This window comes from Diadema antillarum, unplaced genomic scaffold (assembly GCF_040938485.1).
Source record: "Diadema antillarum isolate AM-2024a unplaced genomic scaffold, OU_Dant_1.0 seq00000206_RagTag, whole genome shotgun sequence".
NCBI lineage: Eukaryota > Metazoa > Echinodermata > Echinoidea > Diadematoida > Diadematidae > Diadema > Diadema antillarum.
In genome coordinates this window covers 85,059-107,061 of record NW_027271265.1, presented here as the reverse complement: position 1 = coordinate 107,061, position 22,003 = coordinate 85,059, and the positions used below count along the sequence as shown (strand labels likewise).

The following is a 22,003-nucleotide window of genomic DNA, read 5'->3' as shown; positions in this document are numbered from 1 at the left end:
ATGGGAATATATCATGATCATTCAATGTTTTGTATTTAAAGCAAAGTTCATCATGTGCTGCATATTTTGTAGAAACTACTTTTGAGTGCATTATGTTCAGCCATGAAGTAGATTTACGTTCATGAGTTGATTTTACAAGAATTTTACATGTTTCACATGTGGCATCAATAGGTGAGGTCCTTTATGAAAGGGGGAGGCAGTATTACGATATTTTGCATAAAAATTAGAGGTTTCAAGGTGACTTTTTAACCAACAAAAGCAGTAAGTTAAAATATAATATCTGTAATTTCTGGGATGCATACACTTACACAAAAGTGAACATGATTTATGCGTTTAGAATTTAGTAGTTAGAAGTGTATTACACAAAGTGTGCGCATTTAGATAAACCTTTTGTTTTGTAGGTAAATGATACAACAGTGCATGATTCAAAATGTAAATTTTGGTCAGCTATAGCATAAAGCATGTATAGGACAAGACAGAAAGTTTAATTAGATTTTGTTTGAATAGATAAAGTTTAAGGCAGGGTCCATACTTGAGTAAATTTATGTGGCAAGGAATAATAATTAAAGCTGTTCATGTTGCTTTATAGGGTGTCACTGATGTAGAAAAGAAGAATAGACAGCTAGACAGCAGTCAGTGTGAAAAGTATATCGAAGGCTGCATGTGTTACAGACGGTTAGTTACAGATTATATCGACTCAAATAAAGAATGGTATGCTATAGATAATATATCTGGTTTGAATACTGAGTAAATTACTGCTTTGAGTACATCACTATGCAGAAACAGTGTTGCAGAGCCAAGTAACATTTACCGAATCTGATAGATACAAATAATCATCCATACATCTTATTTCCACTTACTAGCTGGTGAGCTGAAGTGACTTACAATTATAGTTATGATCATGTGTAGCAAAGACATATTTTGTCCCTGAGATCTGGTAGAAACACATCCACTATACATGTATACGCAACGGCGTAGCCAGGATTTCATCTTAGGGGGGGCGGTTAGTCTGCGAGGGAGCTATAAGCGACCGAGCCCGAGCGAGCGGAGCGAGCGAGGGGGGGAGGGTGTGGGAGGGGGGTGTCCCCCCTCCCACGGTAAGAACTTTTTGCATTTTGATGTTGTAAATGGTGCAATTTGATGCATGCTTTTGTGCGTTTTATCAACGTGAAACAGTCCCACTTGTTTAAGGTAGCAGTTTATTTTGATGTAGATTATTATTGAACAATTTGCCTATAAAATGGTATAATTTAAATACACTTCTTGTATTAATTCTTTTCACTGAATATCATGAACGCAACTGAACCCGAGCAAGCGGAGCGAGCGAGGGGGGAGGGGAGGGTGTGGGAGGGGGTGTCCCCCCTCCCATGGTGAGAACTTTTTGCATTTTGATGTTGCAAATGGTGCAATTTCATGCATGTTTTTGCGCGTTTTATCGACGTGAAACAGTAACATTAAGGTAGCAGTATATTTTGATGTAGATTATTATTGAACAATTTGCCTATAAAATGGTATCATTAAAATAATCTTCTTGTATTAATTCTTTTCACTGAATATCATGAACGCGACTGAACCCGAGCGAGCGGAGCGAGCGAAGGAGGAGGGGGAGGGTGTGGGAGGGGGTGTACCCCCTCCCACGGTGAGAACTTTTTGCATTTTGATGTTGCAAATGGTGCAACTTGATGCATGTTTTTGCGTGTTTTAACGAGTTGAAACACTCCCACTTGTTTAAGGTTGCAGTATATTTTGATGTAGATTATCATTGAACAATTTGCCTATAATATGGTATGATTTAAATACACTTCTTGTATCAATTCTTTTCACTGAATATCATGAACGCGACTGAACCCGAGCAAGCGGAGCGAGCGAAGGGAGAGGGGAGGGTGTGGGAGGGGGTGTCCCCCCTCCCACGGTGAGAACTTTTTGCATTTTGATGTTGCAAATGATGCAATTTGATGCATGCTTTTGCGCGTTTTATCGACGTGAAACAGTAACATTAGTGTAAGGTAGCAGTATATTTTGATGTAGATTATTATTGAACAATTTGCATATAAAATGGTATCAATTTGAATAATCTTCTTGTATTAATTCTTTTCACTGAATATCATGAACGCGACTGAACCCGAGCGAGCAGAGCGAGCGAAGGGGGAGGGGGAGGGTGTGGGAGGGGGTGTCCCCCCTCCCACGGTGAGAACTTTTTGCATTTTGATGTTGCAATGGTGCAATTTCATGCATGTTTTTGCGCGCTTTATCGACGTGAAACAGTAACATTAGTGTAAGGCAGCAGTATATTTTGATGTAGATTATCATTGAACAATTTGCCTATAATATGGTATGATTTAAATACACTTCTTGTATTAATTCTTTTCACTGAATATCATGAACGCGACTGAACCCGAGCAAGCGGAGCGAGCGAAGGGAGAGGGAAAGGTGTGGGAGGGGGTGTCCCCCCTCCCACGGTGAGAACTTTTTGCATTTTGATGTTGCAAATGATGCAGTTTGATGCATGTTTTTGCGCGTTTTATCGACGTGAAACAGTAACATCAGTGTAAGGTAGCAGTATATTTTGATGTAGATTATTATTGAACAATTTGCATATAAAATGGTATCAATTTGAATAATGTTCTTGTATTAATTCTTTTCACTGAATATCATGAACGCGACTGAACCCGAGCGAGCGGAGCGAGCGAAGGGGGAGGGGGAGGGTGTGGGAGGGGGTGTCCCCCCTCCCACGGTGAGAACTTTTTGCATTTTGATGTTGCAATGGTGCAATTTGATGCATGTTTTTGCGCGCTTCATCGACGTGAAACAGTAACATTAGTGTAAGGCAGAAGTATATTTTGATGTAGATTATCATTGAACAATTTGCCTATAATATGGTATGATTTAAATACACTTCTTGTATTAATTCTTTTCACTGAATATCATGAACGCGACTGAACCCGAGCAAGCGGAGCGAGCGAAGGGAGAGGGAAAGGTGTGGGAGGGGGTGTCCCCCCTCCCACGGTGAGAACTTTTTGCATTTTGATGTTGCAAATGATGCAGTTTGATGCATGTTTTTGCGCGTTTTATCGACGTGAAACAGTAACATTAGTGTAAGGTAGCAGTATATTTTGATGTAGATTATTATTGAACAATTTGCATATAAAATGGTATCATTTTGAATAATCTTCTTGTATTAATTCTTTTCACTGAATATCATGAAAGCGACTGAACCCGAGCGAGCGGAGCGAGCGAAGGGGGAGGGGGAGGGTGTGGGAGGGGGTGTCCCCCCTCCCACGGTGAGAACTTTTTGCATATTGATGTTGCAAAATGGTGCAATTTGATGCATGTTTTTGCGTGTTTTAACGAGTTGAAGCAGTCCCACTTGTTTGAGGTTGCAGTATATTTTAGTGTAGATTATTATTGAACAATTTGCCTATATTTAAATACACTTCTTGTATTAATTCTTACACTGAATATCATGAACGCTGTCTGTTCAGCAATCAAACAGAAATAGCATGCACACGAGGTTGTAGATAGGGGCATATCCCCTCCCACACGAAGGGGATTTTGCGTTTTCAGACCTGAAATTCAGCGATCTGGTGCAAATTTTTGGTGCAATACTTTTTCATCGAAGTGTTAAAATCACGGAATTTAGCTCTTATTCCGAATGTGCACCATCTGTGTGTCAGTGTATAAAGTCTAGTGAGGTAGAGCTTAGGGGAAGGGGAATTCCGCCTCCCGCTCGCGGAGCTTTTGCGTTTTTAGAATTGAAATAAAGCGATCTGGGTATAGCCACAGTCTACTTATATGCATGGCGGAAGGGGGGGGGGAGGGGAGGAGAGGCGGGTGAGCAGGGAGAAGGCGTGGGCGAGTGTTATCTCCACCTTTCCCTTCCGATGGAGCTTTTGCCTTTTTAAGGTTGAAATTGAGATATCTCGTATACGCATAGGCCTATTTGATGGAATCAACATTTGGGAAATAAAAAAAAAAAACAAACTGATGGGGGGAGGGGACTGAGGGAGGAAAGGGTCGATTAAGAGGGGAAATTCCCCTTATACATGAGGGAACCTTGAGTTTTTGGAAGGTATGTGATAAGTCTTGTGCACTCAGAATTATTCATAATTTTTTTGTAAATCTAAAAAGTGTACTAAGCTAGGGAAAGAGGCACAGAGGGGGAGGGTTTGGGAGGGGGATACCCCCTCCCAAGCACGAGAGATTTTGCATATTTTGAATTGAAATTCAACGATCTGGTGCACACTTTGAGTGAAATATTCAAAAAAATATCTTATTTGATGAAAGGTTGCAAAGGAGACCTGCTTCATGTGCATGCATACAGTATACACGCATTTTTTTTTTCCGCCTCCCAAATCCCCGGTCCAAATCTTAGGGGGGGCGACCGCCCCCATCGCCCCCCCCCCCCCCCCCCCTGGCTACGCCAGTGTGTATACGTAAGTCACTAAAGAGCTAATTATGCAGACCTGTACAGCTTGCGTATTATACTGTAAACATGCAGTGTACTGAGAATAAGCTGCATGTCATGGCATATTGAATCAACTTTAATAGATTCATAGCTCAGCAAAGGGCACGGTAATCAAAGTGCTGCAACTAATGCAAAGTTTTGCTGGTTAGTGTGCCAGTCCAAATACCAATGAAGACAGAGTGTTACAGTGTAAATGTGCAAAATCTTGGCATTAACAGGTAATTGATAGTATAAATGTGCATGTAGTATAGAAGTCCTATTAAAAAAAAAAATGTACAAAAGCTTGATATGGTGTAATTTGAATTGCATTTCAAACATATCACAAGAAAAATAATGCTAGGGTAGTACATGTATATCATGCATAGATTTTAATGAGGGCTTTAATGGCATACACATATTTATCAATAGTACATTTGTAATTTGTGGTGATTGTGCGGTGTTTGATATGCAAATAATCATAAATACACATACATGTACATAATTACCTGCCATTGCTCAGTGTGGAAACCTGATAAAGCAACCAAATGGAAACTATACAACCGTAGTTCCTCGATGTTGATGATTTCAAATTCGCCAGATTCTAAGCTTTGCACGCATGCATACAATTTGCTGCACTTTATGCTCAAAGCGTTATAGGTGGTCTACTATAGAGTCCATTAATTTTAATAGCAGGCCATCACATTATACTTTTAACTTTGAGTACTACAGACCTGTGAAGTTTGACACAGGCAAATAGGCAGGACATGATGAAATTAAACACAATGAGTCCTTATTAGATGTTATGAAATGTTGTTTTGGCTCTTCAGTGCAAGGCTTAGTGTACATATGATGGAGTAAAGAAATCATTACAACAATATTTAATAATGACAGATTTACAGTATGCTTGCTATGTAATAATTCATTATTGTAATTTTGTATGAAAGTGCTTTAGAAACTTTGTATTTAGCATGGTCAAAATGTGTATTATCATAATCATTATCATGATGATTATTGATTATGATAATTATCATTACTGCAGTAACTGAAATTACATTATCATTTGTCAAGATCAGCTTTAATGTGATGATATGACTTTATTTCAATGCAATCTGTTACATGTAAGCTTTGGTAATATCTGTTTTTGTGACCTGTCACAAATGCGGTGTGCCGTAAATACAAAGTATGCAGCCTCTGGTTTGAAGACTTGTGCTCACAGCGTGGGATACATGTACAGTGATGAAGCTCATACTCTCTGTACGTGTAGATGATTATGGGCATGTGCAACAGGTTACTTTCATACATGTATGTACAAATATATGAGTTTCATTTTCTGTTTGGGTGCTTACATTGTGTAATTGGTACATTACATAATGAATGACATTCATGGAGAACGCTTGTTCTTTCTGTCCTATTTAAGTCTGTGACAGTCATATCATTTACATGTGACCCTGCACCTCAAAACAAACAAAAAGTCGCCAGACATGAATTTTTAGTTAAGACCATATTCTGAAAGAACAGACTTTAAGCTTTAAAATGATGTATAACTCAAATCAAATGGACTCTCCTAACCTATCTAAATATTGGAAAGAAAGCACAAACTCAGGAAAAGTGTGAACTGAGAAAAGAGGCTCTGCAGTACAGTGTCTATTCAAGCGCTTTATAATCTTTACCAAACCGTGCTGGCTGTGCAATGAATGGGACAAAAAACAGGAAGTAAACCACCAGAGTAACAACAATGAAGGGATTATTAGATTAAACTGAAATTAAGCATGCCTCATTAACACATTCTGTCCATAATTAATGCAAACTTTCAAAGCATTAGCACCATCCTTTGAAAAGTTATTAGAGTTGAAAGTGAAGAGTGTGGACAAGGTTTTTCAGAAATGAGAAAGGGATTCTAAAGACACACCTAATCACACTATTCTACCAAAAATGTTCGAGATAAACTGCTAAAAAAACACACTTTCCTGCCCATTTTATGATACCAAATTTTAGCATAATGTAAAAGAAGACCCGCTCTTTCAGAAAATATAAAAAAGTCAAGTTCGGCTAGGCTGACCCATTTCACTTATTTTCAGTCCTCACGCAAAATCAGTGTGTGCGACTTTATGTTCGTTTTGAGGTGCACGGTCACATATTGAACAAAAACCGACTTGGGTTCCCAGTGCATTGTCAAATAACCCAGTTTCTACTGAACAGACACACCAGCTTTTACAGTGTCTGCTACAATCTTTTTCTTTGGGCAATCCGGAAGATTGAAAGAATTTGCCCCTCTCCCAAACCTGACGTTACCCTTAGGTGTTCAGCAAGGCCAATATCCCACAGTCATAAAAACAGACTCAATATCATTGCCTTGAAGAGCATAAATATCCTGGCAATTACAGAATGTTTAATTGCCAAAATAAATATCGAATCCAGATAAAGAATACATGTGAATGAAAATACGAGAAAAAGAAGAAGAAGAAAATAAGTGCAAGTGGCTAGATTATACACATGCTAAAAGTAGGATTTGCTATCCCAAGGAAATTCACTTGGTAACAGCAGAAGCTCAATACATGTTTCAATGTATAGCAGCATTAAAGAGGAAGATCAGATCAAAAAGCTGCTGGCATTGTGACTAGCTATGGCAGAAATACAGCTTAGAGGTCAATATCTCAAAAACAAACACATCAACAACAAGTCATTCCAGGTGATAAGACATGAAATGAGAAACATCCCTTGTCTGCAAAAGCTACTCAATACAGCAATGAATATCAAGCCATAAAAGCTGTGAGCCCTTACATTACAATAAGACAGCGTGTGAGGTAATCTGGGTGTATACATGTAGATCCATTCCCTGCACACTGCATGCAAATACACTATAAAGCGAAGACTGACTATCGCATGCTTTATACTGTACCTCAGACACAGGTGGTGAGATGAACCGTGAATAGACTAAAGCTCAAGCAGCTGGTTGACATACATGTACATGCCAAATGTCTGATTTGCTTTTTAAATAACCTGGAGAGGACGAGTTCAGAGTATACTCGGGCAAGCGTCTATAATGGGAAATGCATGTTGTAGTAAAGTCAAACCGTCCTCAACGGCTAATACCAAGCAAAATGTACTGTGTGATTGGTATACAAGCGCAAGCAATAAAGCAGTACCAGGAAGTGCCGTCCGCTGGTTAAGACATAGACCAATATCAACAAACACACACACACACACACACACACACACAAACACACACACACACACACACACACAAAAAAAGCAAAAAAGAAACCAAAAAGGCCAGTTTAGCCCTGGCAATAGATATGGCTACAATATGAGAACTGTCTCTGGACCATGAGAGCCATATGATTGAGATACATCGCGGAAGATCCAGCTATAAACTGTAGCCTCCTATATAGCAGCGAGCAAGTTTCATAAATGGCACAAGATCACTATATACTGCACACAGCATGCAAGAATACAAAGACACACACAGATCGACACACACATATACGTATGTACATGTACACTGTGATATAATACTCTAGTAATATATCTGAAGATATCATTTAGCTCAGATCATATTATTGCTGATGTTGGCGTGATTGAGTAGCATTCTGTCTATGCTCAAAGCATTTGCATACATTTTTTAATGAACTGTTTACCATACAGATAGCAAATTCAGCATGCTTCGTGAATGCTTGCATACAAAATGAAGGCCGTTCCGAGATAACTGTTGTCCAAGCGGAATATACAGGAGAGAGGTATAGCGGCGGGAAAGCAATGCAAAAGTGGAAATTTTCCACTAAACTCAGCAGCAGGCTTAGGAGCAAAGTCTGTTGCAGTTGATACGGCTTAGCCTCTCGTCGGCTACTTGAATGCGTAATACCATTTGCTGGTTTTGATACCTGACGGTGAGCAGATCACGCCAGCATCGTCAGAGTGAGTGCAGTTATTCTCAAAGAGTTGCCCGTGACTGCACTCGGAAATGAGGTCAGACTCATTCCCGATGCACTGCAAACCGTCGAGTATAATGTCCCCGCTTCCGGGACTGAACCCCGCATCGGTTCGGTAATCTACCACCCCCGGCTGACCCAGCATGCGGCACACAACCTCCGCATCGCGGATGTCCCAGTCGCTATTGCAAATGGTTGACCAGTTGCCGCCGTAGTAGATCTCAACCCGCCCTTCTCGATAACTGCTGCCGTCCACTAGGCGCACTACATTGAGAGAATTAATGGCGCCAGAGTGGCAGAAGGCCACAGCAAGAGAGGAATGATGAAATGGACGGTGCAATAGCCTTAATAAATTTTCTAGCAAGCTGGTAAAGGTCGCCAAAATGAAAGACAAACATAAATGTTATGGATAATGACTGATGGCATGTCAAACCATTGCAGAAAAGAAGAAGATGAATTACAGTTCAAGTGGGCCCAGAATTAGTCAAGGGTCCTCGAGCTGTAATGATTGTAAGAAGGCATACAGAGGGTCTTTACGCAAGACTAATCAACCCCCCTGTGTGAGCTACTGTACAGTAGATGCAAAGTGAGGAACTTAGTAGATCTGTCCAAATTCAACGTACTGCATTTTGACACTATTGTTTGGTAATAAAAAAATCACAGCCAATCAGCAAAGCACCTTTCAAAGACACTCAAACTCACTTTCACTGACCTCTAATAAGGAATCAAACATTTTCATTGGTTGAAGTGAATATTACACTGAATTCTCTAGTGACTGCATTATTCAGTACGAGGGGTGTGTGGGTTTAGGCTTTCTCCCAGCCTCTTTATAATGATAGTCACAATCACAGATCTCACAATGCCCTGGCACTATGAAACACACACATGGCACTCCGCCTCCACATTTATCAACGTACAAATGTACATAGCTCTTCGTCAACCCCAAAATGTCAGTTGTTTCCAGCAGATTAATGTCACATAACACACATTCAACTCAAGATACGAACAAATAAACAATTTTGTGAACTCAGCAACTAACAGAGTCTACAAAAACAATCAAAGCAGAGAAGAAGATCCACTAAAATATTCATGATTGCCATATGTCGGGCATGCTGCACAAAATCAGCTCACCAACTGAAGTTCAGCCATAAGAGGAACAGTATGTTTGAGTCAAAAAGAGTGAGTGACAAGCAACAAATCACACACAAAGGTATGGGTGACATGTGATAAGTGGTATTGTTTTGCTACCTCACCTGCTGGAAAACAAACAACGCTAGCATCCTCGTGGTGGCCGCAATTCTCTACCAGAAATCCATTGTGGCTGCACTGGGCGATGTTCGTCTCTGAGCCATTACAAGCCACATTGTCCAAGACGATGTCGCCGCTGCCGTCGCCAAAGTGGGCCGAGAGGAGGGCCGACTGCGCCCCCGGGAAGCCCAGCATGCGGCACACCACGTTGGCGTCGTCGATGTCCCAATCGTCGTCGCAGACGGTCCCCCAGGCGCCATCGTAGTAGACCTCGACGCGCCCCTGGCGGTCGCTGTTTGCCCCTGCCAGTCGCACGTCAAGTGTGACCATTGGCTCCGCAGAGGTGGGAACTACAACAACACAGGAAGGACAAAAGAATCAAAAACATTACAAACTCAAACAATGATTACAGCAATATTCCAGTAATCATACATGTATGTCAGTGTCACACAGTATCAAACAAAATTAATTGGCACATATTGCTACAGAATCAGAAATTTTCGCATGGATGAAACTTCGAGTCATTTGCTGAGAGCCAAAATTCCTGTAAGTTTTTGTCTACCATACAATGCATTAAATGGAAACGTCTCATGCCGTGACAACAGCTGTTGGCTCCGATTCGCCAAAGATTCATGCAGCAGATGTTTCTTGGTTTACAGTCTTTAACACACAACCTGACAAACATGCACAAACTCGCAAGGACCCTAACTTCAAAGTAGATAAATACTAGATGATTCTGCTTTGAAATGTACATTTTGGTATGTGGTATGCTTTGGACAAATGCTGTTTCCTTTGTACAAATTTTTCTTTATTTCATTTCCACAACTCAAGAACAGAAGATAAATACACAAGAAGGAAGAGAGTACATAGGTGTACACATGCATTTACATGAATTACATCACATGCATTCCTGAAGGTCTAAAAGAGGTCATTCAGCCTAACCCGTTGAGGACGAGTCCCGAGTATGCTTGGGCAAGCGTCTATGGGGAAATAAGTGCTGTAGCAAAATCAAACCATCCTCAATGGGTTAAAGACTGCTCTCTTGTATAGGGATATACTGTATACGCCGACAGTATAGGGATATACTGTACACACAAAAAAACCTCTGATCCTGATGTGGATGTGACATAGGCATGTAAATTTCTATATTAAGTACAGGACTTCACAATCGCAAATTTAACCACTTGCCAAATCGTCAGGAATTCCCAATTTCGCAAAAAACTTAGACTCGCAAATCTATAATGGCATAATACAGTACTGAGGTATCAAATCAACATGAACCACTACACTAAAGGAATATTAATAGCAACTTTGCACACCTGTTTCCATGCATCGAAGCCCAACATCCTCGCCGTGTCCGCAGTTGTGGTTCCCGAGACCGTTGCTGGGACAGCTGGCGATGCTGTCCTCCAGGCCCGTGCACTGCACGTTGTCGTAGAAAATGCTCCCGCTGCCGGGCCCGAAGTCGGTAGTCAGTGCCTCCTCCACTGAATCGTATCCAAGCGCGCCACAGACGACCATGGCGTCATCCATGTCCCAGTCGTCGTCACACACCGTCCCCCATTCATCGTTCTCATACACTTCTACTCTCCCTTCTGCAGGGGTTATACCCTCCACCAGACGAATGGCTTTGATAAAAAAATAACCCACGAAAACTGATAGATTAGAAAGTCAGCATTGCTCCCTACACTGCTAATAGTCAACCAATTTCTGAAAATATGAAATCTTTCTCACATTCTAACTACATGCAAGCAATCTCTAGTACAAGTTAAAGCTTACTCTTTTGAACTGTGGACAAACACAGAATTGCACTTTGACCTGCTCTTTGTGGATTTTGAGCTGTGCGATCCCATATTCATTCCATCTTCTGCCTGTTGCTGTTGTTGTTGTTGTCTTTTTTTTTGGGGGGGGGAGGGGAAGGGTCATCCTGATTCAAGTGCAAACAACCAAACACATCACTCACCAGGGGGACAAGTGACACTGACATCCTCACTGTGGATACAGTTTGTCTGTAGGTATTGTGCATGCGAGCACTGGTACAAGCTGGTCTCATTCCCACTGCAATTCACGTCGTCCAAGATAATGTCCATTGACTCGGGGCCTGAGCCAAAGCTGGGCTGTTCCGGCAGGTTGTCAGGCAGGACGGACGGGAAACCGAGCCCCCGGCACACGACGTCGATGTCTGTGATGTCCCACTCGTCGTCGCAAACTGTTCCCCATTCTCCGGCGTAGTACACCTCCAGCCTTCCCGCATTCGGTACAGTCTCCCCCACCAATCGCATGTCTGTCGCAAGCCGAACGATTCAAGAACTTCACTGTAGACTACATCGATTGTTGAAAACCTCTTGTGGCTAATATTTTCTCAACCTACTCATTATTCAAGATCTTTATTTTAATGAACAAAGAGTGGAATACAGAATTGATTACTTTGCTAATAAACAGTCCTCCCCCAAATACCTATACATCATGCAACCAATCAGTCTTGAAAGAGAAAGCATAACATGTACCTGAAAGTCAATCAAAGTTAAAGGGGATGAGCCGTATTGGCTAGTAACTGATCAGGGGGATTGCTGGGGATGATTGTTCCTATTCTTGCAGGATTCATTTAAAAGTACATTATATATCTATTGTTGTGTGAATACTATTTGCTTCAGAATGGCCTCATAGTCAAGTAATGTGTAGTTTAATGGTTCCAGGCTAGCATGTCTGTACAGTGACGGGGCATTAAACTGCACATTACTTGAATATGAGACCGTTCTGAAGCAAATAATTTTCACACAACAATAGATATATAATGTACTCTTAAATGAATCCCACAAGAATTGGAACAATTATCCCCCAGCATTCCCACTGATTCCCACTGATCATCCCCTTTAAATAAAACCAAAAGAAAAAAAAAAATTCTGATACCAATCTGAAAACCACCTGATACCAACCAGTAATCCAGCTGATACTAATCTGATACCAATGTGACACTAATGTGATACCAAAATGACACCTCCATGTATCTGATAGCTATCTGACAATCATATGACAGGTATCTGATACCATTCTTACATGTATACCAATCTGATGCCAATGTGAAACCCACCTGACATTAATAGGATGCCTTTCTGGTACCTACTGTATGACCACAAATTGATCATGTGCATGAAACTTTTGCCAATTTTGCATACACAAAAGCAATTTCGGCAATTTCACTAGAAGATTGGCGAAAGTAAAATGTACACAAAAACTTTTGTCTACACAATGCAGTGAATGCCAGCGGCAATTCATGAAAGCTTCATGCCGCACAGAAGCCTGCCGGTTCCAAGTAAGATGCAAGCTTGATGCATGAATGATTCCGGTCTTACAGTATAATGACACCATCTGATACAAATCTGCTCTGCAGAATCTGTACTTCAGAGGCCAATTGATATCTGGGGGTGTGAGTTTGGCAGAAATCTGGAATATTTGCAAGAATGAGCTACTCCAACTTGTGAAGAAAAACAAACAAACAAACAAACAGACAAATAAACAAACAAACTTGATATCACAACCTCTCAGGACTCACCTCTGTTGCAAATGACCCCAGCGGCTTCCGATGGGCCACAGTTGTGATTCCCAATGCCGGTGCTGTTGCAGTCCTTGATATGGCCCTCTGAGCCGGAGCACTGCACGTCGGCCAGCAGGATAGTCCCCGTACCGCTGCCGAAAGTGGCCTCACTGGTGGCCCTGGTGGCACCGGGGTACCCCAGCATGCCACAGACGACACTGGCATCCTGGAGGTCCCAGTAGTCATCGCAGACGATGCCCAACGTGCCCTCGTGATAAATCTCAACAGTCCCCTCCCATTCATGGTCTCCATTCACAAGACGCACGTCTGTTGCAGATTGGTTGGGGAGGGGGGGGGGGGGGGGGGGAGGAGGCATGGTGGGGAAGGTGTGGCAATAGGGAAGAGAGGTTTGGAATGATGAGATACTGTAGGTATAGTTGATGGTAACCAGCGTGAAGTATCATATATCAAACCCTTGGTTTATAATGGACTGCCGAAATCAGCCAATCCGCAGAGAGGCATACTTTTATTATTATAACATTATTTTTATTTTTATTATTATCATCATTATTATTATCATCATCATCATCATCCTCATCATCACCATCATCATCATCATCATCATCATCATCATCATCAACATCATCATCATCATCATCATTTTTTTAGGTGACATTTCAAGCACCCAGTCTGATTCAGTGGATGCCTCACTACCCAGACGGCAGACAAGATAAGAGGTTACGTGTCTCCCTGGACTAACTTTCCATACATATGCGATATATGATTTATGAATGAATGAATGAATTGCTTTATTGTCCATAAAGGAAATTCTCTTTTCACTGGTTTTTTACATGTAGTCCACATAGTGAACAAGACAAAAAATTACAATTACATATTACAAATTAACAAATTCATCATAATTCAAAGGTACATATTGCATAACATATAATTCTGCATATATTTATCCCTCAATACTTATGAACATTTTCTTTGACATACTGTAAAACGAGGAATGTGCATTTCAATTTCACGAGTGCCAAGATTCGCGAAAATTAAGATGCACGCGAAAGCTCATCTACACTATATACATGTATGCATTGAACACCAGTGGCAATTTGCGAAAATTTCATGCCACGAAAAAGGCTGTCAGCTCCAATTCGCGAAAATTTCATGCCGCGAATATATCATGTTTTACAGTACATGTACATGTAACAGGGCAAGCCATTTCATTTGATGGGCTTTAATGTTTCACTGTTTCAATGGGGCGCCCTGTTGTGTTTACAGACAATCAAAAATAACAACACACACACACTAAAAAGACCACCAAATGTTTACATTATGCATAATAGCATAAATCAATCAGATAGAAAGTGGCACATTTGAACAAAACAATAAAAAGTAAAAGAAAAAACAAACAAACAAACACAAGCAAACAGGTGTAAAAAAAAACAAACAACAAAACAAAAAACGAAGAAATTTCTACAGCCAGAATCTCACTGACAGCGCGGTGTATTTGCAGTGAGGGAAGGGTTTGTTGAAGTTTGTATTGGAAAAAAGAATGGGCAGTGACGAAAAATTACCATTATGAAGCATCCCAGCTTGATTACATGGAAATGACATAATAACTCGTCTCTGTTCCTTTTTCTTTCTTTTTTTTTTTCATTAGTAGAAGCTAAATCAGCCCGACATGTAGAGTGGCATGGAGGCATAATGAGGTTATTGACGTAGTTGCCGTGACAACTTACCAGGCTCGCAGATGACACCGGCAATCTCCAGCGGGCTGCAATTGGAAACCCCGATTCTCCCTGTATTGCAGTTGAAAATGCTGGTCTCGTCACCCGTACACCTGACCTCGTCAAGATTGAAACGGTCGGATGTCTCTCCAAAATAACTGTTTGTAACAACGTGCCTGACATCTTGGTAACCAAGCATTCGACAAACCTGTAAAAAGAAATAATAAGCCTTGTCTTAACACTTACTGGGCTTTTTTTCTCTGATTGGCACCCATGCTGCAAAGGCTTTCTTTGTCAATTGGCACAAATAAATGGAAACTACATGTAATTATTCACTGTTGACAAATATAAAAGATTAAAGGCATCGTATAGCTTCGGTTGAAACCTACTGTAACTTCAGGTCTCTAACATTCAGTGGTGAAATAATGAGAAACCTCCTATGTATAGGAAAGAGCATGTAATTCCAACAGAAATTCACTGCTCATTTGAGGAAAATTGTTTTTTAAATGGCTGCATTCCTAATAAAAGGTGGGACCCACCTTTTATTACGATAACTTTGTTTTACTTTGCTTTTGGATATCTCAGCCATTTCAAAACCAATTTTCATCAAATAAACTTTGAATTCCTTGTAAAATGGTATGCTCTGTACTATTCAGTGGTTCCTTGGTATCTCACACAAAAAAAGTCAAAAGCCAAATTCCCATCTCCACCAATGCTATACCATCCCTTTAATACCTAATTCCCCTAATCCTTAATGCGTCACTTTACCATGGCCTTCCTGCAGAACCGAGGCACACACATACATATATGTACGCCAGAGTAGGCTTTTGTGTACTTTGTATTCTAACTAAAGTAAAGTCTGGATGGATAATAAAAGAAAGCTTCACAAACTAAACTTTAATGCAAGTGAATTGGCCCATAAAGGGTTATGGTGATAGCATTAATTCATTTTCATTACAAATTGAGCTGTGGGAGGGGGGGGGGAATTTGAGTGGGAGAGGTATTTTAACAGGTCTATAGGCCTACTGGTCATAACATATGACATGTATGATATTGTAACATCTCATAATTCGCAACAGTCACTGGCTTACCACGCGAGCATCGACCTCATCCCACGAGTCGTCACATACGGCACCCCAGGCACTGTCCCTCCTCAGACGGACCTCCACGTTTCCCTCGTATGACCTACGACCTCCCACCAGCTGCACATTGTTGGCTGGGTCTGACGGCGAGAGGGCATTGCCTGCGGGGGAGAATATTACGCAAGTGGCAGATGGTCACAAGTGAGAAGTCTACCAAGGAAACCTTTAACCCTTTGAGGACAGATTGATATTGCTACAATACAAATTCCCCATACATGTATATAGACACCTGCAGGAATATAATCGGACTCGTCCTCAACAGGTTAATATGGTGACAAACCGAAAAATAACTCAACAAATAAAGTCTTGTGAGAATGGGGGTAAGTTAAAGTAATTTTGTCATCATTGAATTGGCAAGTCTAAATTTTACTGTATATCACTGTATTATCAGCTAAAGGGAGAAAGATCTGATTTAAAAGTTAATTAAAGCTGCACGGAATACCAGACATACACTGTATATCTTTATAAAAATATTGCCAATTTTAGGATCAGTCACAGATTTAGCCATTTCCAGGCATTTGACAATGAAATTATGACAATTCATGGCACATGAACGAGACACCCTGAACTCAATGAGATTATCCATTGCACACAGACTAAAATGCTGATGACAGAAGTTATCAGCAGTTTAATTGTATTCATCATCTGATTCAGTATTCTCTTTAAAAATCAAATTAATGTTCCCCAAAAGCAATTGATGGGCCTGGACTAGAAAATGTTCCGTCAGCTCAACAGGTTTTTTTTTTTTTTAAATCAATGCTGGTGATGAGGATAGATCATGGCATTGGTCAGATACATTACGACAGATTAACTGCTTGAAGGCATAAAGGATATTCACATCTTCTATAGATGGGCAAAGTCCGGAAGAAGTAGATGTACGAAAAGATTGGCCCAGACAATGAAAGAAAACAATCTCAAGTTGCCTACGAGGTGACTAAACTATGCTGATTATCCTATCGGGCCGAAGTTTCTGAGAGTTCCATCAGTTGCTGATAGCCATTTACATTCAACCATTATGCCAGCCTACCAGTGCCATGCAGTACATCGAACAGACAATGAAAAGCCAATGGCATACAATTGAAGACCTGAATATAAGAACGACCCAAGTCCAGTTTTTGGCCAAATTCAGTTTGACATGGGAAATTGTAGCTTATGCATGGACTCATCTTGTGTACCCTGGTATAAATGATAAATCCTAATTTCACCCGGAAGCGCCTGAAATAAATGAGCTAAATCTTATATGAATGTAAGAATGAAGGACTTGGGTCATTCTTGCATTCATAGCGCCCTCTCTTGTCCTTCTCTCATCTCTATAGCAGAATATCATGTACCGGTATATGAATCAAAGAACGACCCAAGTCCATCACACAAAATGGCCTCTCCACAATTAATGTAAATGTTAATTGTCATAATAATGTATGTTCTAATTTGTATAAGCAATGTTGCCTTCCCATCACAGTTAAATAGAATATTATTGGACAAATAAAAAATATATGAAGTTTTTTTAAGTTTACTCGAAATGGTCTTCCATGGACTTGGGTCGTTCTTTTATTCATATTTTACTCAATTGTACACTGTACTTACGGAAGCCTCTTCCAATGGATTCACGCAACCTTTCTCTCAAGCTTCTTGCCTCCCCTGTGATGGAAATGGAAAAGAAAATCATGTAGACATAATAAAACCATCACACATTTTATTGTATGTCAAGCGAGGAGCATGCGGTGTACAATATCCTTTGTGACTTAGAGAATATACAAGACAGCTTGTGTAAAGTTGAGAACACAGGACACATTGTGAATGTAGTTTGGAAGTTCTTGCTTGACTTGTATGGATGGATCTATGCAACCACTTTGAAATTAGACCAGACACGCTCTTCCTAAACTTCATCAGTTTTATTTTGATGAATGTACAGTGCATCGTAATGATTATGATGATAATGTAACTCTGGTCACAAACTTTCATCAACATTGCTGTCATGATGTTTCTAATATTAATGTTTAGTCATACCACTACCAAGACCAACAAGTACCATTATTGACATATTATTCAAATCAATAAACTATTTTTATGATTCTCATTGTTTTTATCAATTAACAATGTAGATCCATAGAATCAAAGTCTGCCCTATTAAGAGCAACTATACACAGCCCAGTCGCTGTACATAGGTACGGACGTACCTACTATATGTACAGCGACTGGGCTGTGTATAGTTACCCTAAGAGGTATAAATTTTTAGAACAAAAAAAAAAAGTTTACGGCCTATAACACTGTAACAGCAATTAGGGCATGGTGCATTGTAGCCCGACCAGACGCTGTGAAAAATACAGCGATTGGGCAGCATATGATAGTTAGGTGCATTGATAATGTCATGATGATAGAGATTAGAGTATGTTCTTTTATGTGATACAAGGGGGCCCTAATGATTAATAATGACTGTGATGCTCTGTACGGCTTGGGCTGTAGTTAAAGTAAAGTGTTAAAACTAAAAGAAAAACCAAAACAAACTTTGATATTGCTCCAATAACCTGATATTGAGACCTTGATTTGTATGCTTTGCAAATACGTTCAAGTAGGTTTAATGATTAATTTGTTTCCTATGACATGTCAGTGTGTGCATGGCCTCTTGTACCTTTTTTTCTGACTCTTTGAAAGGTGGCAAGTCATAAAGGGCTGGCCATCTTCTCTTTGAATGAAATTTAAAAATGTCAATTAGAAGCCATGAAGATGATTATATTGTACTTACTGTACTCTGTAGTACTAGTATAGACCGATTCAAATGACTGTTCATGGAAGTGCGCCCTCTTAAGGCGACGCCATAACTGGGGGCCAACCAGGCCGGGTCGGCAAGCGCCGTGCGTGCGTGGCAAGGGTGCCAGCGGCAGCCAGTGCTTTTACCACCCGGCGCCAGCCGGCCAGCTACCTATCTCTGGCGCTGGCAGCGATCGACGCATCTGGATTTGTGACAACTATAGAGTCTACTTTTTTTTTCGTTAGCTTATTAATGAAATTAAACAACTTATACTGACTATGAGCGAATGGGTAGATGGCATATACGGCTGTAGCCCAAAGTTGAACTTCAAGGTAAATATCGGTACCATCCGTGAGTGTTTGTAGACTCTATTTCTTTTGCGATGACCTGGGTACTCGCGTGTAAGCCCCTTATAGATCTATTCACATTTGTGTAAGAGGATAAAAACACCAGAACTATGGCTAGGCGCAGACAGACGTCTAAATAGTAAGCCTAGACTGTTGAGCAGTTAACTGATATAATTAAATACAAATAATGAATCAGAATCTTGAGCTAGATAGTAGATATGGCGCTATCAAAGCAACTAATAATATCAGTGTTAGGCTTTTCTCGGACCAGCGGGGTAGAGTCTGTCTAACGTTTTTTAGATCTTGTCTAGAATTCTAGCCAACAGTCCAGACTAGATCTAGACACGTCTAGACCTATTGACTTCTAGATCCAAGCTACATCCTATATCATTTTCGGTTGTCACTAAATAAACTTCCGGCAAGTCTAACTAAGTAAACCAAACTGAAGGCAAATCTAGGCGTTTCTATAAAGCCGTATAAACTTAAGAAGTTAATTTACGTCGCCTGATGTCAACAATCAAAAATTCTACTGTTTGAGGTCTAAGTAACCTTGCATTTAACATCGCGCTAACGCCTAAAATTATAATCTACAAAAGTGATTTTCAAATCAAACTTTCTTAATATGAATTATACTTATGAAACGGATGTTTGCCACCATTCATAGCAGTTTAAAATCTATAAGTATCACTTTATCAAAAATGAAATCAAATTCAGAGTTCCAGGCCCAAATTGAATATGGTCAATTTAATGCTGAACGTTTAGTGAAGAAGTTAAAAATTACAACATCAGATTTTTTTTTTTACACATCTTGAAACATTCATTTGGCTGTAGTGTAGGCTTTGAAATGTTTGTCATATAGTATAATAGTAGCCAGGAAGTGTATTCTAACTTTTGTAAGTATTGCACCAAGCGTTAAAAAAAAAAAATAATAATTCATGAATTATCAAAATCTTTTTGTTCTGAAATGAACAACTTTATTTTACGAATATGAATATGCAGTGATTTACCCTATATTAAATAAAGAATCTATTAGGCATAGGCCAAAGTTTGTTTCGAAAATCTGTGCATTTTTTATACCGCTGTGTTTCAGTTAAGTGTATATATTCATCATGCGTCAGTGGTGTCTGAATTTCACACACTGACGTGCAGCTTCCATTTCCGGTTTTTCGCCTGTTATTTGTGCACCCAAACAACTGCACAATATGTGGGTTTCTTTTCTGATCCTTTGAAGCTTTCATTTTAGATCGATATGTCTGAATTACTCAATTTGTCCAAAAGAAAGGCATTAAATGCCGCTGAATGACTTTTCCACAGTGAGTAAAACAATCACAATTTTAGCGCGGCGGTCGCCGACCCAGCGGCCGCCGGCGGCGCATGCGGCTAACTATGCGCGATGGGTACGCTGGGCTGCTAGCTGCAAGTGCAACTCGCTGGGTAGCTAGCTCGCTGGGAGCCCCCGTTGGCCCCCAGTTATGGCGGCCATTATAGCGCCGCTAGCGGCGGTAGGTGAATAGGTCATTGAAATTGAAACGGTCTATATCATGCCCTGGTAGTCACAACAAAAGATAAAAACGACATAAATGCATGCATAAGATTTTAAACTTAGAGGAACTTGACGAACTCGGTCACGACCGACTTGGTTCCATCAACACTTTTCTGTTTCACTGTAAAAGTCTAAAAGGCTTCAAACAAGATTCAACGTGGCTTCTAAACGTCAGGATGGACATATTGTGGCACAATTAATGAGCAGACTTGGCCATCAACATAAGCAACGACAGGAACAAACTGTCACATGGACCAGTCGCACAGACCTCACTCAAGCTCCTCAGTACCTTGATACATACCGCCGGGAAGGACCGGACCGCTGTGTCTCCGGGCGGCTGCGGCAGCTCGCGCTGCAGCTGCCAGGTGGCTGCAGGTAGTTACTACACTGTATGTAGCGCAAGAACGTGCTGCTTATCAGTCAGCTATCATTTTGACCACCACACCCAGTGGCGCATCTAGGGAAAACGGCGCCCGGGGCAAGCGCGAAAATTGCGCCCCTAATTTTTTGAAAAAGTGTTCAACCCCAACCCCATCCCGGTAGCGTGTTTTTTTTAGACGGCACAGATTGGGGCATTTCTTCAAAAGGGGTCTTGAAACAGACTAATAGCGGATGTGCGCTTGCGCACCACAGAACTCTAAACACGTGAGCACTCACTGAACTAAAATTACTTCAGTGCAGTGGGACGTACGCGACGCCGTAGCCATAAGTGCACGCTGCAACGCATGCATGGGCAGTTCGCAACGCCTAGACTTTGCATGCATACGAGCCATTCAGGGGTGATACTTGTACAAAATGATTCCGAATGTTTACAAAGTTTGTTGCGATAGCGTACTTTACACAATATTAATATTGTAATTTGTAGCGACAGAGCATGCTACTTGTACAATTATGCATCACACTAGCTGGTTTCAAGAAGTCATTTACGTTCTACATTCTCAGATAAAGTGTTCAATTTTCGTTTCATTAAAACGGAAAAATCATGGGCCATGTATAAGTGCCTGTTGCTAGGGTTCTTTATCAAGCTTGGTACTATTAGCAAGTAACCTATCTAATCAACATAGAATTTTATTCCAAGCATAGCTACATGAGTCTCTGGTATGGCATAAAGCACGGTTTCAGTGATATAAATACATGTATTTAGATCACTGAAACCTTGCTTTATGCCATACTAGTACCTGTCCATAGACATCTGCTGTAATTAACATTTAATCAAAGTGAAACAAGTGTGCATTATATTGTTAAAAAATATTGTGCCTTTAACTTTAAAATAATAGAGTGCCATTTTGATACAGCTATTATACAAAAGCATGTCATCATTTTATTTGAATGA

General features: G+C 40.5%; 1 protein-coding gene across 1 annotated transcript in view; it reads right to left on the bottom strand.

Moving 5' to 3' along the window:
• Positions 1-18,063, bottom strand: part of LOC139728949 (uncharacterized) — a gene marked incomplete at its 3' end in the record, with an annotated part of 59,278 nt that extends 41,215 nt beyond the window's left edge. Inside the window, exons 1-9 of the mRNA XM_071639878.1 lie at positions 18,039-18,063; positions 17,616-17,669; positions 15,981-16,132; positions 14,902-15,097; positions 13,175-13,462; positions 11,585-11,905; positions 10,941-11,249; positions 9,627-9,971; positions 8,326-8,637 (exon numbers count right to left, since the gene is read on the bottom strand). Of these exons, the coding sequence (XP_071495979.1) occupies positions 8,326-8,637; positions 9,627-9,971; positions 10,941-11,249; positions 11,585-11,905; positions 13,175-13,462; positions 14,902-15,097; positions 15,981-16,132; positions 17,616-17,669; positions 18,039-18,063 (2,002 nt within the window). The remainder of the gene's footprint in view (positions 1-8,325; positions 8,638-9,626; positions 9,972-10,940; positions 11,250-11,584; positions 11,906-13,174; positions 13,463-14,901; positions 15,098-15,980; positions 16,133-17,615; positions 17,670-18,038) is intronic.
• Positions 18,064-22,003: the final 3,940 nt, after the last annotated feature.